The 26,760-nt window shown below is 49.0% G+C and overlaps 1 protein-coding gene and 1 long non-coding RNA gene across 10 annotated transcripts in view; one reads left to right on the top strand and one right to left on the bottom strand.

Moving 5' to 3' along the window:
* Positions 1–4,897: 4,897 nt before the first annotated feature.
* LOC309870873 lies at positions 4,898–10,911 on the bottom strand. The gene is made up of 3 exons (XR_014314863.1): positions 9,158–10,911; positions 6,934–7,924; positions 4,898–6,759 (listed from the first exon to the last, which is right to left on the bottom strand). It is a non-coding gene; the product is annotated as an uncharacterized lncRNA (long non-coding RNA).
* Positions 10,912–22,147: 11,236 nt separating this feature from the next.
* The window catches only part of PAX8 (paired box 8), a 57,039-nt gene continuing 52,426 nt past the window's right edge, over positions 22,148–26,760 (top strand). For all 9 annotated transcript variants that reach the window (XM_082746585.1, XM_082746584.1, XM_082746587.1 and 6 more), the window contains exons 1-2: positions 22,148–22,250; positions 22,581–22,688. In XM_082746585.1, the coding sequence (XP_082602711.1) occupies positions 22,664–22,688 (25 nt within the window). In that variant the 5' untranslated portion in view covers positions 22,148–22,250; positions 22,581–22,663. The remainder of the gene's footprint in view (positions 22,251–22,580; positions 22,689–26,760) is intronic.

The raw sequence follows: 26,760 nt of genomic DNA, 5'->3' as shown, positions 1-26,760 counted from the left end.
ATCCCTAAGTTATCCCAAGATGCTGGGCTGCCGGGCAGCATTCCACGGTACTGCGGGTGGATGTCGCTGGGTGAAAGTGTGCCAGGGAACTGCACTCCCACCAACACACTGCAAGCAGGTGAGCTGGGAGAAGACCCCTCGGCCTGCCACTGCCCTATGGAGTGAGTAAATCATGCAGACGGCCTGCAAGGGGACCACACAGGGGGCCCTGGGGAAGTCTCTCGGTGTCTCAGAGTGTCCACAGAATGAAGGGATTGAAGCAGGTTCATCTCTGCAGTCCACTCCAGCCCTGAATCTTAACTACAGTCACTATTATGCCATCTGCCTGTGCTGGGAAAGAAGGTTGTGGAGAGCTGAGCTGCCGAGAAGCAGCATCAGCTGCTTATTTACAGATCCTTGAGTGCAAGTGTATTGGGGTTTATGGCTGAGATAAGCACCAGGCAAATTCCATTATTCAACCACATTTATGAGAAGCTAGCTATGTGTAAGACTCCCCACCAGTGGCTCTGAAAAAAGGGAGAATTCATGTGAAAGTCATACATTCCAAAACCAACAGCATATGAGTGAGAAGGTGCCCCTGGGCCTCGCTACACCTGAAACCAGGCCCAGAAGTATCCACATTCCCAAGATGGCTGCTCCATATACTTTTGCTATTGTTGCCATGAGCTCCTAGCCTACAGAATCAGGTACACACCAGACCTCCCCCGGCCTCCACAGCCTGTGTCTAAATCCGGGTCCACAGTAGTGGCAGTAAGGCACATCTCACTGGACAGTTCCCACCCACTTCGGCGGGAGCCTGTCCACCTTCAAAATGCCACAGTCTTCCTTGACGTCTCAGAACAATTTCACAAAGACGAACATGGATACTTGAAAACAAAGAATGGGAGGGTGTGGCGGTGTTATGAGCAAAAGGGAAGCTAAGAAGAGAAACAAGTTGTTTCTTTGATCGGGGTGTGTGTGTAAAGACAATCTGTTGTGCTTGGGATATATTACCTTTGAGGCCCTTCCATGATTTCCAAGCGGCAATGCTCGCCCTGAGCTCAGGAGACAGTTGGACGAGAGATATATATTTGTTATCTACTTAGAAGAGAGCACTGAAGCGTGAAGGTTGGGAGTAGGCCAGAGGAGAGAGTGTGTTGAAAGAAGAGAATATGACCAGGGCCCCAACATTAAAATGCATCATGAACTGGAGATGGGGTGAGAAGGAAAAACCAGAGAAGTCACATGCAGAACAATATGGAAGACAGAAGGAGCCCCAGATGTGCACAACGACCCAGAAGTCAGGTGAGCTGAGGGGTTTAGGGAGGAGGGAAATAGTAACCGTGACAAAAAACACAAGTCTGTCACAAGGATTGGGACTGAGAAAAGCCATTGAATGTGACACTGGTGACCTTTACCAGAAGGTTTACAAGTAACAAAGTATGGAGAGGAACCCAGTTATAGAAGTCAAGGAATGTGTTGGTAGTAAAGACCTTCCCGCCATGTTATGGGTTCAATTGTGCACCCCCCCCCCCAAAGAGATATTGAAATCCTGATCCTGGCATCCGTGAATGTGTCCTTATTAAAGAAATGGGGTATTTGTGAAAGTAATTAGGTTGAGGTCGTTAGGACAGGCCTTTAATCCCATATGACCTGTCCTTACAAGAGAGAGGAGAACACCCTGTGAAGACAAAGAAACACACAGGGCCCCCAGTCCCTGCAGATAAAGGCAGATGTTGGAATGACTTTGCCACAGGCCAAGGATCGTCTGGAGCTACAGGAACCTGAAAGAGGCAAAGCAGAATCCTCCTCTCCAGGCTTCAGAGGAAACATAGCCCTGCCAGCACTTTGATTTCAGGCTTCTAGCTTCCAGGACCATTAGAAAGCACCTTTTTATTACCTTAAGCCCACCCAATTTGTGCTACATTGTTATAGCAGCCCTAGAAAACTAATAAAGGCAGTAAATACAACTTCATAAGAAATCTGTTCGTGAAGAGATGCAATTAAGCACTTTTAGTAAAGGGAATGTTTACCTTTCATGGAAATACTCGAATACATTTGGAGACTAAGAGAAAGGAATCCATAAAGAGGAAGAAATAGGAAACTCAAAACAACAGAAAAATGTATATGTTGATTGTATCTCAAAAAAGAAATTGAAGAATGGTTAACAAAGCACAGAGGAGGCAGAAAGAAATTTGAAATGAGAACCCAAGTGAGAGAACTGTCCTGAGAAGGAAGGGGGGCACTGTCTTGTAACGCCAACTATCTCAGCCTCGATCCTATAGAAAGCAGAGCCTGAGGCAAGGATTGAAGATGTGATCCTTTACCTGGCGGAAAGGTGCAAGGCCAGTACAGTGTGGATTAAGAGAAGATGAAAGTAAGGCAGGAGAAGGGGTGAAGCACTGTGCTGAAATGCGTGACTGTGCTGCTGGAAACTTGACAACAAACTGGGAAAACACACAGCAGCTCACTCACAGACACGTTAAGACATGCTAAGTAGCAGGCTGGTTGCAAGGGTTGCAAGAACTAAACCATACCTTCAGTAGAGTATCCCCTGAAAGGAGATGGGAGAATTTATGTGACCATCCTCCTCCAGTGTTTCATTTCCCACCAATCAAGACTTACCCAATAGTAAGCAAATGTCCCTGAACATCTGGATTATCAACATTCAATCTTCGTCCACCAACATGACAAATCTCACAGTGTAATCAAGTCTTGAAGTAGGAGGGTGGAATGTGCTCCAAACAAGAGAAAGGAGGCAGTTGAATCAATCCAAGAAAGTACACTAATACACCAGAGAAAAGGGGAGAATGGATGAGTGGAGAGAGAGAGAGACACCTTATAAATAGAGCAGAAAGAAGTTGAGGAAATTGATGTGGAATGGTCATCGATGTTAAAAGAGACAGAGCTGAAGGAGCCTGTAAGAAAGAAAGAGCTGAAGGGGTGCCTAGGTGGCTCAGTCGATTAAGGTCGTGATCTCAGGGCCCTGGGATCGAGCCCCAAGTTGGGCTTCACGCTCAGCATGGAGTCTGCTTGAGATTCTCTCCCTCTCCCTCCGCCCCTCCCTCCTCTCTCTTTCTCAAATAAATCAATAAGACGGAAGGAAGAGAGAGAAGAAGGAAAGAAGGAAGGAAGCGAGGGAGAGAAAGAAATAGATGGGGAATGGGGGATGAGATCCCACATTTCTAAAGAGCTAGGAAAAATCAAAGATAAGTACAATAAACCATCTTGAAATTTGTATTAGGGACTCCTAGACTTTCAGAGGGGATTTAGCAACAAAGTCCCGGCAAAGACTAGTGGTAACTAAGTAACTTTCCTAAATTTACAACACTTGCTGGTGGAGGAGTCCTATCTCAATAATTAATATTTTGGTCTGTGTGTTTAGGAACAGTTTTAATCATGATAGTTAAACCCTGTTACCTCCTCAGTTACCCACACTCATGGGAAATCATGTGAGTCCAAGGTTGTAATCCAGACAATTCCCCACCTGGTGGCCCCTACCTGATTTACAGGCAGTCTACTCAATGGGAAGAAACCACCATGGACACTGGCTGGGAATCCCAAAAGGACATGTGAAGTGCTCAGACTTTCACAGATCCAGACCAGCTTCTCATGGACTTGTTTTTCCCTTTGCCTTAGTCCTCGGATTTGTCCTGCTTGCTGCCCATCTCCCTCCCCCAGCCTGTTCTGTATCCCACCCCACTCTGCAGAAGGAAATAGGAGCTAGAAGTGAAAAAAACTTGTGAATTTGACCAGTGCTGGTCCCGCCAACCTCTAACCCTTTGCAGACTTCAAAGATGGCAAATGGAAAGAACACCCGTGTACATGCACACGCAGATAGGAAATGCAGGGAGAGAGACTCCATGCCTGAGGAGGCCTTCTCTCTCTTTCTCTTTGACTCCGAAAAGTAAGTCTCACCAACCTCAACCATTGTCCACCGCCTCCACCATTTTCCCTGACTTGTCTCTAGAAAAGGCCACGTGACCCCCTTCTCAGCCAGAATGCCTAGCCAAAACAGAATAAAGAATCTGGAGTGACCAGACTCCTTCCCCTCCAGGTGCTTGTGGACCTGGGAAACTCTAGGTTTCTAGAATCTACTGGACTCAAAGGAGCATCCCAGATGTCTCCATGCTAGCTGCTGGGAGCATTACCTCTGAGGATTTGATCACAGCTGCTCTGAATTCATGTGTTAAATCACCAAATCCATGTATTAAGGCTAGAGGCAGGTTTAAAGCCCAAAGAAGTCAATTTACAAGAAAGAAGAAGGAGGACTATGGAGTGGGGAAGAGGAGGAGAAGTAGGGAGGGGGAGGAGGAGGAGGGAAGGAGAAGGAAGACAGTAGGACAGAGGAGGGAGGAAGAAGGGGGAGGGGAAAGAGGAGGGGAAAGGGAGGGAGAAGAAATTCTACTTGCTTTGGCACTGAAAATATTCTAACTGATCCAAATTAACTGCCTTTACTTGCAACTAAAGAGATGGATACATCAACCAAGAAGACCGTGGGTTGGCCTTGCTGATGTTATTAGGTCTTCACTAGGTGGAGACAAGCTTCCCTCCTACAAGAAGAACATTCCTTGAGCTTCTAGACCCGCCCAGACCTTTCCTTTCACCAACTCAGTGAAGAACCGTCTACGTTCTACCAAGCCAGCATCCAGTCACACAGAACCCACCCCCAAGCCTAATTGTACAATCACCATTAAAATCAATGACACTTTCTTAAACCTTTTAGGAAATGTCTCTCTTTTTCATGCGGCCAAGGCACTATGAGAAAAGGAGGGCTTCCAGGCACATTGGCAAGCATACACCCCACCCCACATCCTCTCTCACAAGGATCCAATCTGAAAATAGAATCCATCCTTATTTAATACTTAATACTTCCTCTTTTTAAAAAATAATTTTTATTTATTTATTTGACAGAGAGAGAGAGAGCACAAGCAGCGGGAGCACCAGGCAGAGGGAGAGGGAGAAGCAGGCTCCCCACCAAGCAAGGAACCCAATGTGGGGCTTGATCCCAGCACCCTGGGATCAAGCCAAAGGCAGATGCCCAACTGATTGAGACACCCAGGTGCCCCAATATTTACTACTTCCAATATCTGTTGAGAACCTACATGTACCCAAAGTCATGCAAGGCAATGAGGACACAGAGGGAGCAAGGCAGTCTCGGGATCTGGCCTCATGGAGGTCTTTTTTCCAGCCCTCACCTCCCCTCCCTTAATGCTTCAGAGCACAAGCCTCACTGCTCAGACCCTTGTCTTCCTCCCCTCCTCATCTCCAGTCCTCCCAAAGCTCTTTTAAGTTGTGGGGGCATCCCCTGAGGCTCATGCTTTCTGCTGTCCAGGTGACAGCAAGCTTATCAAATGACCCAGTGCTTGCTGGCATCTGTTGGGCCTTACAATTCATACTTCACACTCTTCTCATCACAAATGTTGGTGTTTTAACACATCTTTGCAGTTGCAGTGTCCAAATTAGAGGAGAGACCTACTGGAGGCCATTTCAAGGAAGGTGTTCTTTCAAGTGTCCTATTCAAGAAGATTCCACTTTCCTGGGAGAGTCTGGAGAGGTGAGGGTCCTTTCCAGGCCCCACTTGCTTTCTAGATGGCTTTTCCTAACCGCTCTAGTCTCTGGTCATATCCTGGCCCCAATACTCAAGGAGTTAGGCAACCGTGGATATGGCAAACCCATGAGGCAGATCAACACCAACATCAGCCATGGCTCACCAGGATGATATGACATAATGCTTTTGAAAAGTGTTCTGGAGGTTTTCATTGCTGCCATTGCTCACGGCAGTCTTCCCACCTCCCCCAATTTGCCTGAGCACCCATGGCAAGGGAGAAGGGAGAGCCCACCACTCTTTGGGGTGGGGGGCTGAGAAATGCTAATGAAAGACTTCTGTATCATGTGCTCCCCCAGCTAGTAGGGAAGGGGAATGCCCTCCTGAAAATGCCTTAAAAACACACCTCTAAAGTTAGTCTTGAGCTCACCCTGCCCTCTCCTGGACCTGGAGTACTGTCAGCTGACTGTCTTCTGGGCTGAGCTGGGCTGGGCTGGCTCCAGGAGGCAAAGGGCTCCTTCAAACTCCCAGTTCCAGAGGCTTCCTGTGGTAAAGTGAGTGGGAATGCTGCCTACCTTTTCCTGAAGTATTGTAGGAGGGGTTGGTGGCACAACAGCCTGGTGTCTATACCCCAGATGACTACAGGGTGGTGGGGAAACAAGCCAGTGAACAAGGGGCTCTAACCAACCCCCATTATGGTCCATGTCTCTTGCCTCCTCTGTTTTGAACACGGAAGGCTGTGTCGGATCCTGAACCCATTCATCCGTCCCTTCGTGGTTGTCTGGTCTGTATCAGGCACTCTGCCTGGAAAGAGTCACAGTAACTCCAGGACCCCATGGTGTCTGCCAAGTCCAATGACAAGGGGAAATGGGATTCCTAAATAGGAAGATTTATACTAGTTCACAGAATTTGGGAGAAGGGGGGTCTTCGGAATCAGTGTAAGAAAAGGAGTAAAAACAGAAGCAAAGACAGAGCCGCACTCACTGCATTTCCTCTTATCTCTAAGAATTGGGCCTGCTACGCAAAAAGGGCTGACTGCTTTTACCTCCCTGGTCTTGAGACATCGGGGGTGCTGGTGACGGAGTGACTCCAGTGGATGGGGCGCTGAACAGACTGGAGAATGTTCTACAGAAAATTCCAAGTCCGCTGAGGAAACCAGAACCATGAGGTAGAGCCCACTATGGGCTCAGAAGCAAAGACCTTGACCTAGAGTTTCCCAGGTCCACAAGCACCTGGAGGGGAAGGAGTCTGGTCACTCCAGGGTGGACGCCGCCTCCTCCCTCCCCCCTCCTTCCCTCTCCCCCTTCTTCCCCTCCCCCCTCCCCTTCCTCCTTCCCCCCTCCCCCTTCTCCCCCTCCCCCCCTCCTCCTCCCCTTCCTCCTAAATTGTAAGGTGCTGCCAGTAACCATCAGTTCACTTCCTGCTTTCCTCTGAGCTCCAGTGCCCCTTGAGGTGAAGCCTTCCTGCAGTTTCTAACCACCTTCTGCCTTGATATCACCGTTCTTTGCGTAATCTCCAATACAATTTTCTCCTGATCCGCTCTTGGCTCCTTGGGGCGGGAATCATGACTTGCCCTGCAAGTACCCCACGAACCAGTGTCTGGCAAACACAGGTGATTGGAAAACACCCGCCTTCCGCACGGATTCCGAGGCGTACAGAGCAGCTCCGAAGGCAGCGGAGATGCAGAGGACCCCGCCCAGGCTGCGAGGACCGAAGGGGACGCGGGCTGTAAGCACGAAGAGGCGGGAGGCCGGGCCGTGTCCCGGGCCGGCTCCGGGGAGCCTCGGGCGTCTGCGCTCCCGCCTGCGTCCAGCCAGGCGAGCCAGAGCCGCTAGAAAGCCAGCAGCTCCCCACCCCGCGGCGTGCGGAGTCCCCGGGGGCCGCGGCGGGGACGGGGCACTCGGCTCAGCCGGCTGTCCCGGGACGCGGTGCGAGGACGCTTCGTTAACCTCCTGGCTCGCTCTGATACCGAGGCTGCATAAAGGGAGGGATCCCATGCAAATGAGGGCCGGTGTCGCGGAAGGCTAAAGACTTTTAATTAAAGGAAGGCACCTGGAGACCCAGCCGGTGGGAGGAGGGAACTAAATAGAGCAAGTCGGCCGCCGCGGGGTAGGGAGGGAGTCAGCCTACGCCGGGCTCGCCCTCGTCCCGGCCCCCGCCCACCTCCCCGCGCAGAGGAGGGCGCCTGGAGAAGAGAGGCCTTTCTGTCCTTTGGAATAGCTCTGACATTGCGCCGCTGGCCCAGCGCCCTGGGACCAACTCTCAGACCCCAGAATCAAAATTGTCTCGAGGAAATAAATGGCCCCAAAGGACCAGACAAGTGGGAAACAGAGTTAGACTCTCAGAACTGCCAGCCTCAGGACCTCTCTGCTGCGTAGCGGGAAATTCCAGGTAAACCTGAGGCCAAGGATAACATCTGGGGGAGCCTTTCAGAGCGCGTGCTATTTTATTATCATCATCACCCCTAAAAGCTTCAAAGCGCTTAGCAAGCCTCCTGTCATGTGCTTTACTTCTCTCATCTCAGTTAATCTTCAACAACCCTCAAAACGTAGGTGTTCTAATTAGCCCCATCTCACAGGGGAGGCAATTGAGGCCAAGTCACTTGTTAAGGCCCTCCAGTGATTGGTAAAGCAGAGCCTCCAAGCCTATCCAACTCCATAATTCAAGGTCTCGGGACCCTTTTCTTTTGGAATAAGAGCTCCCAGAAGGGCGGACGTGGCAAACGGGCAGCACCTTGGACAGCATCTACTACCTTCTTGGTGCTTGCAAAGTAGGTGCTCAATAATTGTAATGCTCCGGCCAGGCTAAAGATTTCCTATATTAAGACCATGCACGTGCTCCCAGACCTAGTTCTTTTTCTACCTCGGTTTTATAAATGCTGGTGACAAACCGATTCTGATTCATATGATTCATCTTATGTGAGGAAAGCCTGACCCTAGGTTATCTGATCAACCCTGAGAAATAACAACATAGCTAGGGGAATAACTTGAGGATAACCATGACCAGTTTGATGATTACCAGTTGCTGTTAAATGAATCGTAAAACTAAAAGTAAGATTTATATGGGAAGGCAAAGAAAACCTAAATAGTCAAAATAATTTTGTATAAAGAAAAAAGTTGTAGGATTCCCATTACTTGATTTTTAAGAATTACTATGAAGCTACAGTAATGAAGACAGTATAGTATTGGTAGATGGAGAGATACATAGATTAGTGGGTCTTGAGAAATAAAAAATGGAGTCATACAAGTATGTCCAGTGGATTTTTGACAAAAGGGCAAAAGTAGTTCAGTGGGGCAAAGGGAGTCTATTCTTCAAATGATGTGGAAGAATGGACATGCATATGCCAAAAAAATTACCTCTAATAGTTGTAATGCTCCTGCTCCCTTGCCCAGATCTTCCTTCATATTTGGGGGCGGGGCGGTGAGGAAAGGGGAGTGTTCCTCTGGAGAATGACTCTGGAGAGATAAAATTTGGAATGCAAAAATCACCTGCTGGGCCTCAAGAGCTAGGGTTATGGCCAAGGGTCCCTCAGGCACCTGGACCCCAGCCCATAGAACAATATCTTCCCACAAAGTCACATGGCAAAAGCTGAGTCCTGTTTATTGTCTTTCCCTCTTTCTTCATAGAAACGTGTGTTGAGAACTGGAGCAAAGCAGAGCTGGGACCTCTAAACCCATAGGAAGTACCTCGGACCCACGGTCGTCCTGGTTTACTTCAAGCTCCCTGACTCCAATTCACCTCTTATCCCTTCTCAAACTTTTGGCTAAGATCAAATGAAAATTCACCTCTGTTTTACTCTCTACACAGTGGGTGCTCAAGAATCTTGCAGTGTAGTAAGGAAATTCCTTATTCTCCTGTCTGTTAAAAATCAAGGTTTTTGTGTCAACCCAGCTGAAAGCTCCTGCATCGTGTCATCTCCGTTAGGGTCACCTGTAAGGAAAAAAGTAAACAACCCACTCTTGGTGGAACTCTCCTATAGTTACTGAATGGCCTGTGGAGTGACACCTACCTATAAACTTTGAGTGGGCAAAAGGTGCTAAGCCCTGTCCAACTCCTCACTACTCCGGCGACAGTAACAAACACATTCTTGTGCTACAGGCCAAAATTTTACGGACCTCATTTTGTTTAAGATCATCTACAATCATATATGATAAGCATTATCATCCCCATTTTATAAGTGAGGAACCTAAGTCTCAGAGAGGTTAAGTATCTTACCTAAGGCCATGCAACTTAAAAGCAGAGAAACTGGGATATACTCTCTGACAGCTTGGTCTGGCACTCCAGAAACTTTCCCCACCATATTTTTTAGTCTGGCAGGTTCAGCCACAGTTCAATAGCCCCAAATCCTTGTCTTGTGGAGTGCTCAGGTTCTGCAAAAGAAGATCTCCTTCTAAGAAAGGGCTTCATGGGACTCCCTGGACCCAGTCATGACAGGTGGAAAACCTTTGGGGATTTCTAAAATATCAAAATTAGTGATCAGCAGTCTTCACCACCCAAAGCAAATGTTGGAAGACAATGGTTAAAGTCAAAGTGTCGCCAAGAGTCAAACAGTAGTGATGTTGCCAGTGTCTGCCATTCTTCGTGGGGTCTAAAACCCAAATGGGCTTACTGCATGCTTCTCACTTAAATACTTATTCCTGGCTCTCGGACCAGACCAGAGCAAATGGGTCTCCCAGAAGATACCCTCCTTCCCTAAGACCTTTGAGACAATACCTCCCCAGTTTGGAGCCCCTGTAAATCAGGGCCCCAGAAGGGCCTGGCAGGGATGGAATGGGGTGTGTCTTGGCAAGGGGACCTGCATGTTTAGCACAATGACCTGATTGTGTGGCTTGTTCCAACTCAGCAGCACTCTGGTCACATGTCCCCTGGGCAGCAGGTGCTGTGACCTTTGCCCAGAGATTTGGAGCCCTTGGTGTCAGGGCTGAATGCCAAAGAGGAAGAGGTTGGCCTGGCTGTCCCCCCCCCCGCCCTTGGAACCTAGGGGAGGCAGCTCCCTATACACCTCTCATTGACCATGGCCAGGACCTGAGCCCAACTTCCACCTAGATTTTCCTCCAAGCATCCTCAGATGGCTGGAACAAAGAAGGATTTGGGCCGGCAGGTTTCTCAGGTAAAAAGTGAAGGGCTATGGAGTTTCTGCATCTCCCACCAGCTGCCAGGAACCAATGAGGGGCATTCATAGCTGAGACTTTGGCCCAGTGTTTGTCTTGTTAACTGCTGTGTGTCCAGTGCCTAGCACCACTCGGTTACAATAAAGTCATTGTTATCCTTGCTGTTACCATTCATTACATCAAACCCTCATGCAAGCCCAAATGTTTACTGAGCTCCTCTTATGCACCAAGCACTCTTCTAGGCATGAAGAACACAAAAGTGAGTGAGACCGACGAACACTCCCTGCCCTCATGCCACTTATCTGTTACTGATGGGGAGAGGGGGAAGGTGACGAACAAATAAATACATGATCAATATAATAGGTCAGTGGCAGAGAGAAATAAAGCAGAGGAACAGGGATAAAGAGTCAGGGAGAAGGTTGCAATAAGGGGGACTAGAGAGGGGTTCCATGAGAAGGTGGTTGGGGCCAGGACTTGGAGGTGAGGCAAGCATCAGACTCAGCGAGTGAGAACAAGCCTGGCATGTCTGAGGAAGGTCAAAAGGCCAGTGCAGCTAGAGCAGAATAAAAGAGGAGAAGCAAGGAGACGTATGAGGAAAGTGACGGGGTGGCGTGCACTGATGGAGGAGGACTTGGGAGCTTTGTCATTTTCTCTGAGTGATCAAGGGAGCCGCCGAGTATGCACTGGAACATATTAGAATCTCACGCCAGCATATATACATAATATAGTATATATACACATACACTGTTATTATATGTAGTGACAAATTATAAATATATTTGATATATATTACATGCAGTATTCTCCATTATTATATAGCCGATATACATAATAATACATAGTAATAGACATACGAACAGACGAACATATTAAATGAAATCATGGATATGACAGCATTTATTCACTATAGTGTATCAGGCTACAGTATTATTACTACCTAAGGGTTTTCAAGATGCTTGCACACACAGTGGCTCCCAAGAGCCAACCCAATGAAATCAAAAGCACTTTGCATTAAAAACAAGAGAACTTGGGTGTAGGGACAATGAGTGTTTTTCGCTCAGGGCACAACTCTAGGAAATGCTTCCCTATGCTATTACTTGGGAACTGGTACACGTTCCAGCTTCTACATTCTTCTTTACAGAGATGGAGACGTGAAGGCCCAAGAAGCTGTGTGACCTTCCCGAGGTCCTGCTGCTTCGGTCCAAAGCCTGGCACCCACACCTTGTATGCCTTTCCACTCCCTCCTTCATCCCATATTGTTCAGCTGCAAGGGGGCTACTGGTATCCAAGTCCGGATGGGGTTTGAAATCCAAAACCCTGGGCAACTTGAGGCATATGTCCCCTCCCGATCTCATCTGTCAGCCAGTCTGTAACAGTCCGACCCACATCTCCATCCTCTCTTGTCTGATCTGTCATCAGACAGAGATTTCCCTTGGCCATTAGGAGGTTTTGAGGTGAGAAGAGCTAGATCTGCCTACAGCAGTTACAATTTTGGGGGGGGACCCAAGATCAGAGCTCTCCAGAGGACATAGGAAGATAAGCCAGGACTAGCACTTATATTCAGTCTGGTCTTTGTAGGGCTGCAGCCTGTCACCACCAGACCAAGGATGAAATTGAAAGTCAAGAGCTGACTATGACAGTATTTCCACCTCCCCATCTCCAGCATTGCTTCTCTCCAGACCCAGTGTTCCCATCACCGCCCCCCAAGGGGAATCATGGGAACACAGTCTCTTCCAGCCTGCTGCCTGTCTGCCTCCAACCCCCTGTGAGGAAGAATTTTCTAAAGTTGCAGTGAGAAAGAACTTTCTAAAACATTTAGAATATAATTTAGAATATATTTAATATTCTAAATAGATATTAAATAGAATATATTTAATATTCTAAATATGCAATTCAAATACATTTAAATGTATTTAGAACACTTAGAATATATTTAGAATAATTTAAATTCCTTAACATGCCTACAGGACGTTAGTGAGCTAACCCTGCGCAAATTCTCAGTCACATCTCTCAGCCCATACCACACATGCACACACACACACTGTAATGGTATTTCATTTCCCACTACAGTGAGTTCTGTTCCCTAAATGTGCCTGGCACCCCCTGGCCTCTGGACCTTCATATTGTGGATTTCTTTCTGCCCATACAAGAATATTCGACCTCCATTTCCTACCATTCCTCTATTTGCCTGGTTGATTGCACCTCTTTATTCAAATGTCTGCTTAGAGGTCTCTTCTGTACAGCTAAGGCTCTGTGAGGTGCCCTGCTCTGTGCTCCCCACACCTTCCACTCCCCACTCCAGCCCCATCACGGCACCTAGCACACCTCCCTGCAGGAGCCTGCCTCTTTGTTCTGTAAAGATATGATTCTTGTTTGGGTCACTACTGTGTTCCCAGGTCCTAGCAGAGTGCCCAGCACTTAGTAGAGGCTCAATAAACATCTGTACAACTAAATTCATGGAAAGGAAGGGAAGGAGAGAGGGAAGGAAAGAGAAAGGCTCTCCTGGTGAGGTAACCCTCACATTACACTCATCATCATAACTGCTTCAAATTCATCATTTCTTAACAGTTTACAAACCACTTTCACAGAACCTTACTGACAGGATGTGAATATGATATGCATTTTCTTTTTTTTACTAAGTATGAGGAACCTGAGAATCAGAGTAAGTGACTTTCCCAAGATCACATAGCTCAGGGCAAGGCTGTGTCACAAACCCAGTCCTCTCTGATTCTGAGCTCACAACCCGTCAGGCTCTGGAATGCAGAGACTGAGTCTCAAGCATGAGGGGCCAGATCCCTCTTAATTCCTGAAGGAAAGACCATAATAGTGAGTTCAGTCACCCAGTCTGATCCGTGAAGGTGGCCTTGGGATCCCGGAGGTTGCAGTGAACCCTCTCTTCATTCCCTAATTAGTTCTGAGCAGTCAGGAATGTTCTCAGGGAGAAGAGCATTTCCCGGTCAGGACGCCCACCCTGACTTCTGTACACCTTTGTCCCTGCCTGGAGGATGACAATGACCCTGGATTAGGAAACCTCACAAGTACCTCTCTTCTTACTCTGCCTGACCTGCTTAACTTCCATCTTTAGAGGAATGTTTAAGAGCAATGAAGAGAGAAGCCAAACCAGACTGCTAGGAAGCCAATTAGTCCTGCCTATTTTAAAGGTGCCCAGACTGTGCCCCCACGATTCCTTTTCTCGTCTCCCATCTTGCCAGGAAAATATTCACACACATGCACAAAGAGTTTGTTGCAAACCAATTTTGATAAGAAAAAAAGGTAGAAGGCAAAAATACATGGAAAGGGGGACAATTAGAGTGTTTTCAATCCATATTGTGGACTATGATTGAGAAGTTCAAAGGTAGAGCTATGTACCGACATGTAGAAATGTTCAAGACATGGCTAAGCGAATAAAAGCAACTTGCAGAGCAAAATTCACAGACAGTAGGCTACTCTGTATGCTGAAACACACGCTCCTAAAACAAAGGTCATAATTTCTACCATAACAGACATAAGGAACGAATAGCGAAGTTCTGGAAGGACAAACATCAAATAGATAACAGGGTTACTGCTGGCTAAGGACTGGAGGATGGGAGCCATTTATCATTGGTTTTGATATATTATGCATGGAAGGAAGAAAGAAAGAAAACTAGCTAAGACTCTAGCTTTTCGAGATAGTGGCAGTTGGGTCAGACGTCACCCACCACGAAGCTCAGCCTGAAGAGGCAGAGCTCTAGAAGGCACATGCCAGCCCTCCCAGGAATGGTGTCTTCCTCTATTCCAGACTCCACTCTCTGGATCCCCAGGAACACTTTCTGGGAGGAGAGTTCTCAGGCTGAAGAACTTGGCAGGCTCCTCAGGCAATGGAGCGGGTTCTGATCCATGAGTGTGGTCCTGGATACTCAGAAGATAGGGGCCAGGATGCTGGGTGGGTGCACATCTGCAGATGGCCGGGAAAAGAAAGAACTCACGTATGCCACAGAAGAACCAGCTGTCCTAGGACCCAGAATGTTCCATCCTCCTTCTCTGCGCTCTCCTTCTTCGATGACCACGTTTGGTGTTGAGTATCATGTCTTCTGGTGTTGATGCCAGTCTCAGAAACGGTGGCCTCTATCATCTCCACTGTGGCCAACATTCACAGAGTACCCACTGTGCTCCAAGCACTTTACCTGACTTAATCACTGCAATATAATAAAAGAGAAGGACCATTAATAGTTCTGCTTCTCAGATACAGAAATTTGGGCTCAGAGAAATTTGATTGGGTGACTGGCACCCATCACACAGCCCCTACAGGAGTGTGCCAGGGTTCAGCTTCGGCTGCCAGACTTCCAGCCCTACCGTCATGACTCTGACACCATCTGCATGGTGGAGGACGGCATCAGGATCCAAGTGGGAAAAGATTTCTCCCCGGACTCTGGGCTCTCTGTGCTGGAGTGAGCCCTGGGGGAAGTGATTCTACTTGAAAGACTGAAGTCTCTCCCAGCAGACAAGATTGAAGTCTATAACTGACAGGGAATGGGGAGGAAATAAACAGAAATCAGCAAGACCACAGTACATAACATGTGAGGTTCAAAGGAGAAGAGCTTAAGACAAATAAAAGGAAATGCTACCTTATATGAAGAGGATACGCCTGAAAAAGGAAAAAAAAAAGAAATTTAAAACAAAGTTTTGAAACTTGCATAGGTTTAAGGTCTGTGGATCTAACGTAAAACATTGAGACTGCCATTGTTAACACTTACTTAGAGAAGGCATTGTTAACATTTGCTAAGGGAATAGAATGTAAATGTTCTCACCCAAAGAGATAGAGATAGAGAGAGAGAGAGAGAGAAACATGAGGGGTGATGGATGTGTTCATTAACTAGATAGTAGGGACTCTTGCACAATATATACACATATTCACCATGATGTTCACCTGAAATGTCCTACAATTTTATTTGTGAATTATACCTCAAGAAAGCTGAAAAAGAAAAAAAAAATGTATACCTGGATGATTCCCTAGTTCTTGCCACAAATGAGTTCTGTTTCTGTGTTTTGCCGAATGTGTGAGAATTCCTTGAGGGAGAGGTGGAATGCATTGTGACCCCAACCTTTGTTTTGTTTTTTATTCTGCCATTTACCTGGTCTCTCTGAGGGCCAAGGAAGCCTCTGTCTCATCACTAGGTTGAGGTCAAGCCCATCGGCCACAGGTGGCCCCTGAAACTGACAAATGAAACTCACTTTCCAGTTTGTTTTCAAGTTTGGTCCAACAGCCTTCTGGAAGCTACATAGCTGTCCACGCCCTTGAAACATCCCATGGGGTGGCGGAGAGAATGCGGGCTCAGGTTTTCAATTCTGATGAGCCTGGGTTCAGATCCTGACTCTGCTGCTCAACAATGGGGTGACCCAGAGCGACCTGTATGCCCCAGCTACCTCAAAACTCAGTTTTGCTGGGTGTGTGTAAGGCACTTAATAGCCCCTAGCATTAAATGATACCTTGTAAATAATAGTAGTGGTGGTTGTTATTAGAAAGAAATCCTATGCTTCACATCCGCTCAAGGTGAGAGTGTGTCTATCCTTTTGTGGGGGCCACCGAACAAGGATGGACATATTGCTGGGGCACTGGAGGAGAGATACAAAATCAGGGTCCAAAGTTGTAAACCCTCAGAGCTCCTTCTCCAAAAGCAAAGAATCCAGGGGCTTACAGCAGAATGCAAGTAGTCTTGAGTCCAGCCTAAGCCCAAAGTGTGGCAAAGCGCCCAGGATTGCTCTGTTCAGAATACGGGCAGCCTTCCAGGGGCCAGGCAGTGAAAGCTAGGGGCAAAAGGCATCTGAAATCTCCAGAACTTTCTCTATCCCTCAACCTCCCCCAACCCTGACTCTTCTCCCTCCCCGCCCCCTCCCCAAGGTCCCTTGGTCTTTCCATCAGGGCCCTGGGCACTGCCAAGGGGTAGGGGAGGCCATACCCCGGTCTGTGGTTTGTATGAACAGCAGGAGGAACCTCTGGCAGTCCAAGGCCACAGAGAACAAAGCCAGCCTGGAGCCTGACAAAGAGCCCTGGGTCTGGGTTTTTTCCTTGGCGCCTCCCCAAAAGCAGCTGTCAGGAAGGCAGCCCAATCCAGTGCCCTGGCATTGGCTTGAGAAGATTCTTGGGCCCTGAATCCTGCTGCCCAGGGCTAGACCAGGAGCCTGGCCAAGGGGAGGGCATTCCTGCTGAGTGAGCTGCTCTCCTCTCTCGTGGCAGGCAAGTTTTCTAGCCATGAGGGTCTGACCTCACTCTGGCCACTCCTTGGGTTCCAGAACCTTCCTTCCTGAGTGGAGGGTGGGTAGGTGCTGGGGAGTGGGAGGAAGTAGGATGGGGTGAGCAGAATTTCTAACACTTAAGGCAGGACCTGGATCGCTAGTGTTTATATGGTCACTGAGTCATCCACCTACCAGCTGGGTCACCTTGGATATTCTACTTACCTTCTCTGGGGCTCAGTATTCTCATCTGTAAAATGGGTTGCAAAAGGACCTTGCTAATTATTTGTAGCTTTGAAAAACAAAACTATTAAAACTAGAAAAAAGTAGACGTGCTATCCCTGTATACCTTGTTCCTGTCCTTTCCTTCTGTCACCTTCCACTCCGCTTCCCCAGTGATGTTCTTTCCTACACAGGGGTCCTCCAGATACCCCGGGTGCAGTCATCAAAAGACTGCGAGTAGGCAAAGAACTTGAAAGATACATGCCCAGGACATATCTCCAACCCAAAACCAACCAGACAAACCTGCCGTTGGTGGCTTTTTCCAAACTGCCTTGCACACACGGGCCTTTCCTCTCACCTGCCAGGACCTGTATTTCTGTTTCTGTGTTTGGACAGCCTGAGGGGGAGGGGTGGAACAGAGGCTCATTAATGATTGATTCTCTGGCAGGGCCGCCAGGAGGCCTCTGGGCAGGCTGTCAGCCATTTCCTGAGGTGTGGGGACTGGGTAGAGATCCCACAGGGCTGCAGCCTCACAGGGCAAGCCTGGGAGGGGGAAAGGCAGAGCACAACCTGCAGGTGCCCTCAACACTTCTGCCCTCTGTGAAGGGGAAGTCGGGGAGTCTGGGGGCTCTGCCCTAGTGCTGGCCCTCCCCTTCTGCCATTGGCTTTGCTCCCCTTTTGGCGGGTCAAACCATGCACTGTTCTCCTCACAGACACCTCCGCCCCCACGGCAGCCCACCCCACACACACAGCACATGGACTCACTGGCCCTTTCCTGTCCCACGGCTCAACTGTCCATTACCCCATGGTTCACAGGGCTGTTAGAAAAACTCATGTTGCAAATTTTGGGAAGGGGATTAAAAAAATGGGCTTCTCCAGCAAAATTTCAGAGAAGTTATAATTCTACCCTTCTTGAAAGTATTGGCCGGCCTCTGTTGCCTAACAATAATTAACTTCTGTGCAGAGCTGTGGTTTCCAAAGGGCTTCCACGTTCGTAACCCTCTTCATCTCTGCAGCAAATCTATGAGGCCGGTCTCACCCTCCACACTCCCCACCTGCACCCACATCCCACTGAATAAGCAAGCAAGGTTCAGAAAAAGGAGATGGGGGGCACCTGGGTGGCTCAGTGGGTTAAGGCCTCTGCTTTTGGCTCAGGTCATGATTCCAAGATCCTGGGATCCAGCCCCACATCGAGCTCTCAGGCTTCCCCTTCTCTCTCTGCCTGCCTCTCTGCCTACTTGTGATCTCTCTCTGTCAAATAAATAAATAAAATCTTTAAAAAAAAAAAAAAAAAAGAAAGAAAGAAAGAAAAGAAAAAGGAGATGGTCCTGTTTCCCATAGCCAGGGTGGAAACGCCCACCTTCTACCTCTTAGCAGAGGGCTGTCGGTTTCTTCCCAGAGAATGCATTTCAGTCCCAGAATGGTTTCCCATGCAGGGAGAGGGGGCATTGGCAGGTAAGCAAGGAGCATTTGGGGGGGCAGGTATCTTCCCCCAAGGCTGGCCTCTAGGTGGTCTGCACAGAGGAACTTCCAAGGCTTCATGTCAAAATGGGAGAGAGGGGTCCCCGATTCCCTCCCTGTCCTGTCATTAAGAAGTAAGGCCCATGGTCCATGCTGGAGTCCAAGGGGCCAAGGACCCTGAGCCACAAGGTGATAGGATTCTACCTGTGCACTTAAACAGCCACCTCAGTAGCCCATATAAACTCTGAGCTGCTTATAGAAACCCCAAACTACCGTCCTTCCTAATGCTATCAGCTATGAGGGCCAACTCCTCCTGGTATGCATAGTGCAGCTTGGTTTTAGCACCAAAAATCCCACATCTAGGGCATGCTTTCTGTCTTATCTCAGACAAACCCAACCACCGGCTCTGCCGATGTCGGCTTAATCCTGGGGAAAAAAAAGATCATGTTTTGAAGGCTCAGCAGGTCAACTTAGAATTTAAAAAAAAAAAAAAATTCACAGAATACTCCTGGGACTTAGGCAACTATACCTGACATGTATTTCAGACTCTTTGAGTGTTAAACCTGAAAGAACATTTATTTCCACAAAGAAACACTCAGATCTGTGGCCAGATCTGTCCAATTTTTAAAGGCAAGCCAGAGCTACTCTTTCTTCTCTAATTTCATATCGGCAATTAATCACATTTTCTTGGAAAAACACTGAGTTCAAAAAAATTGTAACTGGATTTAAACCACAGGTTTCCAGTTGATCATCTCAGCATGAAAACCTTATGGGCCCCAAATCTAAGAAAAGCTGGAGAAGGAAGTGTCGGTTTTAAAAATTTTGTTCTAAATGTCCCATTGATCCAGGAGTCTCTCATTCGTGATGCTAGATTATCTTGAAATATTAAGTAACATCAGAAGAAGGCTTAAGATTTTTATGTATAACTAAAATGTTCATAGATATGAGTTTTTCAAATACGTATTTTTTATTTAAATAGACATAATATAAATATATTTTAATGTATTTAGCTTAAATATTGAAATATATGTATTTCAAACTCTCATTTTGCAGAGAAGGAGAGTGATGTCAAAGAGACTAAGTTGGCGTCCTGATTAATAATTATTTTCTTGGGTTGGGCATCTGCCTTTGGCCCAGGTCATAATCCCTGGGTGCTGGGATCCAGCCCCAAGTCAGGCTCCGTGCTCAATAGGGAGATGGCTTCTCCCTCTCCCTCTGCCTGCCACTCCCCCTGCTTGTGCTCTCTTTCTCTCTCTCTGTCAAAAAAATAAATAAAAATCTTTAAAAATAAAATTCTAAAAATTCCATTTTCCAGACCTTGGTGGCGGGGAAATAGGAAGCAGTAAGTTACCCATGCCCGATTTCTGATTGTGATTAAAAACTACCACGAGGCCTTGGTTTATCTCCTCAGTAGGGCTTACTATATTCTTACTGTTCGCTAGCTCTAGAACTCTGCTAGGTCTCCTCCTGGCTGTCTGCTATCACCTGTAGTCCGGGGAATGGATGCTCTCATGACATGCAAATGGGCTTTTTGCACCTTTCATTTTCATATTTAAATGACTTTTTAAAATGAGCTCACAAATGAGACAGGAATATTTTGACAAGTGGCTGTTTTTGTCCTTTGAGAAGAGTTTGCTAGAAAAGGGGGGGGTGGATTTATTTTGTCGAGTGGGAGAAAAGCAAGAATGGATGTGTGAGTTTCCATGGTGATTGGTACCTATCAATCCCTTCGCTTGGGAAGAACTTCTGAGGTTTGCAGAACTGTTTGGGTCAGAGCTTGGCGGGCTCACCTGGGCACTGCCTCCTTAGTGGAGGGAAGCCTGAGTGGACAGTCAGCCTCCACGTCTACTGCCCCAAAGCTCCCCTATGGAAGCAGGGTGGGCACCAGAGTGATCAGCTGGCCCATGGCAGTGTCCATCGGACCTGCGCTGAGGTCCACCTCCATCCCAACACCCTTGATCTTCCCTCTCCAGTGGTCTTACCAGAGAAGTACAGGATCTGGACATTTGGAAACCACAGAGCAATTTTAAATAACAATTTTGGGGAAACTTTTCACACAGTAAGGCCCCTGCTGTTTTTGTTTAGGGCCATTGTTACAAATGTGGAAGATCCACTTGGGGACACGCATCTTCTCTGCTCTTTCTTTTCACAAAATGATTAATTTCTATGAAATCAAGAAAGCCTGGGAGAGAGGAAGAAGCGAAAGAAAACTTCTTTTTAAAAAATATTTTATTTATTTATTTGACAGAGGGAGGGGGAATACAAGCAGGCAGAGTGGGAGAGGGAGAAGCAGGCTCCCCGTTGAGCAGGGAGCCTGACCTGGGGCTCAATCCTAGGATCCAGGATGACTTGAGCTAAAGGCAGATGCTTAATGACTGAGCCACCCAAGTGCCCCCAAAACTTTGTTTTTTCATTAAGAAAAACTGTGTGGTTTTACACACACAGGCACACACACGTGTACACACATGCACACCCTCCTGAACAAGACATTCCCTCTCCCCCTTCACTCCCCTCTCACTCTGCTATCTCTGGACTCTGTATCCCACAGCAGTCCCTTCAGGTCAAGGAGTTGTGTTTCTGAGCTTGGCCATCTGGTCTGAGACTGGGGAGCATCCAGGCCCTGTGCCACCCCCCCACCCCCACACCCCCTGCCTCCAGCCTGCAAGGTGCTCCAACATATTTGTTCACATGCATGATTTTCCCTGGACCCAGCCTCCTGGACAGAAGAGAAAAACCTATGATCAACAGAGAAGGCAGCTCATTCCTACCCAAGACACCCCATCTTCTCCCTACCTAGGACCCCCAGCTCCCAAGGCTGCTGATTCCCCCAGACTAGGCCAGAGGTCAGCTCAGTCCTATCCCCATCTGACACCCTTCCATGCTAAAGTGAGATCTAGACCCTTACTGCCCGCCCTCTGAGCTGTTCTTTCAAGTTCAAAACCCCCAAAGGGCAAGAATGAGGGCTGGCTGGTGACTGCGTGTGTTTTGGAGGAGGAGAAGCCCTGTTGATGAGGTTATGGGACCATTTTCGTTAATCTAATAATATGAGTTTGTGGCTCTTGTCTGGGAGAGATGGATGCAATGGGTTCTGGGGCTATTCAGGGTTCTGCCTTGGAAGAAGTCCACACCAGTGGTGAGAAGGTCGGACTTTCCTGCCTTCCTGTCTCCAGCCCTATTTGCAGGCTTCTACCTTAAGAAACAGGCTTAAAAACAAAAGTTCCCTCCTATAGAAGAAAAGACTGCTTCCCCAGAGGGGAGGGGGCGTGAGAGAAGGGATGCAAGGTGTCACAGAGAAACTGTGTCTCTCACCTCTGGTAGTCAGTGACCCCAGGAGGACCCAGAAACCCTCATCCTCAGGCTCTGAGGCCTCCATCTCCCACTCCTCCAATATATCCAGGCCTGATGAGGTAGGGCTCAGCTGCCTCCCTCTCCTCTCTCCGCTGGAAACAGAAGCTCCAGCGAATGTTTCTAACTCCTGAGTCCACTCAGCCATGTCCCCCTTGCAAAATCCTCCCCTTCCCGCACCCCCCTGCACCCAGCCAGCCAATCCGCGGCCTGCGAGTCTCTCCAGACCCATCTCTCAGGGCCCTGGCGGGATAAAACCGGTAGGCGATGCCGGGTGGATGGGAACAAACTTCAGAACGAGGAGAGACGCAGGGCCCAGGGCACCCTCACGGGCTGACCCGGACAGTGAGGGCCTGCGGCGGCCGGCTGGCCAGGTATGCTGCCCAGGGGTCGGCTGAAAGGTGACTGGGGGACAGCGGTGATTCGAGAAGGGACAGGGGCCCAGGGAGCCTGGCAGCGTTTCCCCCTCCTAAGTTAAACTGGATAAGGCTGGGGCAACAGAGGAAGAGGGCCCCGGGCTGGAGTTTGGGGCTCCCTCAGAGGACCCCCAATCCCGGATCCTCCCAGCAAACGTGTGTGGGCCACCCTTCGCCTAAAAATCCTCTGACTCCAGCCACGTGATGAGAGCCTGAGGGATAGGGCCCGGGGAGAAGGCATAAAACAGGGACATCGAATCTCATGCCCCTTCCCCTGGGTCTGTGCAGGGCAGTGGCGTGGCGGCGGGCGCGGCGGGGACCTGCCTAAGGAAGCCCTGAGCCCTCGGCGGGCTGCGAGCGACTCCCCGGCGATGCCTCACAACTCCATCAGATCCGGTAAGGACGCGGCGCTGCCGGGACCCCAGAGCCCCCGCGTCGCCGTGCGTCCGTGCGTGCGCTCGGGTCGGTGGGGCTGGGGAGCTTACGCTCCGGGCTCGTGGGACCCACCTGCGCCGGGACGCAGCCGGGGGCGCCTCTGGCCTAGCTCTCCGCTGCGGCCGTCTCGCTGTTCTCAGGCCCCGAGGTCCCCCTCTCGGCCCGGCGAGCCGCCCTCCCCAGGCCTTGGTTTCTGCGGACCACACGGAGCGGTGAGGAGCTCTCCGTGCGGGTCAGAGGGGGTGTCCCTCGCGCCGCATCCCCGTCTTGCATGTCCCATGGGGGAGGACATCCTGCGTCTCTCAGGCCCTGGGCCGCCCCCGACCTCTAAGCCCTCGAGCGCGGGTGCGCGCCGCTCTTGCTCCAGGCTGCCCTGGTGGGAGGTGAGCCCTGCGCACCCCTCAAGCGGGCGGGAAAGAAGCCCGTGGTCCGGGGCCTGCGGGGCCTCTGAGTGCCCTCAGCTGCTCTCGGACTCCTCCTTGCCTAGCCTGGGGCAGGCGGAGAGAGGCGCGCGGGGCGTCCGGCCTGCGAGCATCCGGCTGCCCGCGGGGCCGAAACCCCCTCCCCAGCGGCGACCCGGCCCAAAACCTCCCAAAGCGCTCCGGGCGGGTCCCTCCCTGGCCGGGGCGCCTGCTCTTCCCCGCCTCCTGGCGCAGGCCCGGGTTGTTGGGGGCGGCGGGGAGGGTGGGGGTAGGTGTTACGGAGAAAGAGCCCCAGGGTCTGGGCCGGCGGGCGCGGCGTGCGCGGTGGGCACGGTGTGCGCGGTGGGCACGGTCGCCTGGCGCGCAGCAAGTGTGGACAGCCGGCAGAGACACGGCCCGGCCCCCGGTGATGGATGGAGCCGGGCGGGCCGCGGGGAAAGCGATTTATGGGGCCAGGGCGCAACGCTATCGATTTGGGCCGGCGAAGTGAGAGTAAATCAATATTTCAGATGAATTCTCGGCGAATATGAAGTCCCGCTCGGCAAACGGGACATTTGTTATAATAAGCAGGGTCGGATCGGGCACGGCGCGCGGCTGAGATCTCTATTTAGCCGAGAAAGCCATGAGTCCGAGCTTCGCCGCGCAGCCTCGGGTCCGGGGGCCGAGGCTCCACAACGAGGGGTGCGGGGAACCCCGCGAGGCTCCGGAAGGTTGCTCTTTTTGGCTTGCTCTAAGGTGGGAGAAGGAGTCAGCCGTACTTTGCCTCGCCACCTCCGTGCCCGTAGAAGAGCGTGGTCCGAGCCGTCCCGGCCACCTCTGCGGGCGCGGGGCCGCTTTCGGCGCGCGGAGTGGAGACCTCGCGGCCCTTCCCGGGAGCCGCGGGGTCGGCGAGCCAGGGAATCGAGCGGACCTCCCTGGCTCCCCTTACCCTGCCGCACTCCGGCGCTGCGCACGCTCCTTGACCACTTTCTGAGGCCGGGACCAGGTTTTCGCCCCTCGGTCATTAGCCAAACCGGGGTACAATACCGGACGTCGTCCCTGCCTCGGGATCAGAACGGTCTCCGAGGACGAGCTTAGTGCCCCTGGTTCCGGCCAATTCCTCTGGGCTCGCGATTCCATCTCCCCCAGCCCGCAGCCCGACCTTCCCCTGACCTTTCAGGCAATGGTAGGATTGGGTGCCCTGGGACCTCGAATTTACCGTGCTGCACCAGACCCCTTTCCCTCAGTTCTGTTAGAAATAAGACGAGGTCACGATCCCTTGGGTTGGCTTGATTTTGTTTTCGCTACCTATTTTCATTCTAGAAGCACTCAGAATAAATGGGGATAAAAGAAGAAGGGGGGGGGAGACACCATTTATTTTTACTTTATTTTTAATCAGCAACTGGCCCAGAAGATGAGAGGTCATTCCCGACTGGCTCAGATGCAAATTGTCCTTGGGTTTGGAGAGAGAGCCGTCCACTCCCTGCAGGGCCAGGACAGAGGTATTTTTCCGTTTAAGGAAGGCACAGAGTCTACTTCTAAACCTTCCCCCACAACAAATAAAGAAATAAAACTGCAAGGAGGGAAAATGAGCCTTTCTCTTTTCGTTTACTTTAATGCTAATAAAACAGAAGAAAACTGTAAAACACAGCTCAAACATTTCAAGGCTCTCCCATTTCTTTTCTAAATTGTCTTAACGAAAACCTGAGCCAGAGACCTCCCTCTATCTAATCAGTTTTCTTAACACCGTTGCCTATATTTAAAGATAAACTCATAAACTGACTCCCGTTTTTATAAGCCCATTTCTATCAGTTTTTAGCAGCTTCCCTCTTTTCCCCAGGCACTTCCATTCTTGAGTTGTCTTTTGCCAGGAGAGCTTCTATTTAAGTTTTCTCTGGAGCAGAATCCCGGCGTGCGCAGGCTAGGCGGTCACGGGGCTTTTCGCGGGACCGAGGCCGAGAGCACCCACCGTTTCCAAAAACCCAAGAAGCCCGAGAAAAGTTTCCTGCGCGCCCCAAAAACCCAAGAAGCCCGAGAAAAGTTTCCTGCGCGGCCCTGCCCACCCGACCAGCCGAAGCAGCTCACCCTGGTCTGGTTCACTCTCACTGTCGTTTGATCTTGCTTTGAAGAAAGGTCATATATATATATATATATAAGCTTTATTCTGAAGGGCTGCGGAGAGCACACGGGGAATTATTTTGATTGTGCTGGTCAGCAGTGAGCTGAACATTCTGTAAAATCTGCTGGGAATTTTGTAGCATCGGGGAACAAAGATCCTTTAAAGCACAAGACCACTTTTTAATGTTTAAAGATAAATGCCACATAAATATTAAAATGAAAATAATTCCGTATCAGCAAGGAAGAGAGTTTAGTAAAAGCAAGCAGGTTGTCATTAAAAGTTATGTGCCAGAACTTGCCGGCAACCCTCTTCCCCAGCTACTGAAAATAGATTATTCAAGGGGTCAAATGAGACTTAAGATCGAGAAGGAACATGCCTCTAACGTCCTAAATCTGAGATGCAAAGCCCTGTTCCCTCCTCTTGGTCTATGAAAGGAGGAAAGGGGACCAAATGCGTTTGGAGAGATCTATTTTCTTCCCAGTTTTCTTGCCTGGGTTGAAAACAAGGTCTCCGGATGGGAAACAGTCTCAAGGAACATAAAGAGGTATCGGGGTTCCTCAATTCATCTTTGTTTCAAGAGGGTCCATCCTCCTACCCTCCTCAATGCAAGTTAATTAGGAGATAATTTAGCTACCTTGTGAATTAGTTTTAAGATAAGTATCTTTTCAAGCTTTGTCACTTTAATTGCCCCACTGATTGATAAGAAGTAATTATTTCTAATTGACACTTTTTTGATGTCCACTGGAAGCATTTATTTGGGACTTTTTTGGGGTGGAAGAAAAGTTAATTAATTTCATCAGTCTCTACCCAAAAAGACTCTGCCTAATTTTGCTGAAGAGGACAAAGGAAATGGAGGAAAAACAAAACAAAAAATCAGTCTCATGAAATTTTAATTACTGCAATATTTTTATTGAAAGGAGATCATCCGCTAATACAATAATATGTCAAAACTTTCTATTTATGGCTTCAAATCTCTAATTTAAGGGGGTACCTGTTTATTGGGTATATATTTTTCGATGGATCTACTCCCAACCCCTTCAGATGCTGACTTCATTTTGAAGGTTACTACGGTTTGTAATTAATTTTTGTGAAAAGTAAAATCGATAGAACTCCATATGCTCAGAATAAATGGCATCATTTTCATAAGAGCTAATTGTAAGAAAGACTTACTAATCATCATCCCTGTTCTGTAATTATTGATAGAGTTGAGTATGAAGGTGAAACTTTACTTCGGTGACATGCCTTTTCATACTTAAACCTCGGAGTAAACAGTTTAATCATTCACACCCTCCAGAATATGTTACTGTGAAAGAGAAAGAAGGGACAGAATAAAGAGCAAAAGAAAGACCCTTAAAGGAAGCAAGGGGGAAGGGGAGGGGAGTGAGGGGGGGGGGGAGGTGGCTGGAGAGAATCAAAATGAAAGAACTTATCACAGAAGCAAAGGTAGCCAGGTGCACAGGACCTTTGTCATTCAATATATTAAAATGGGAATTCTACTTCAAAACACATCCTT

This window comes from Mustela nivalis, assembly GCF_964662115.1.
Source record: "Mustela nivalis genome assembly, chromosome: 8".
NCBI lineage: Eukaryota > Metazoa > Chordata > Mammalia > Carnivora > Mustelidae > Mustela > Mustela nivalis.
The sequence above is the reverse complement of the archived record's forward strand: the minus strand, read 5'-3'. Positions and strand labels throughout refer to the sequence as shown.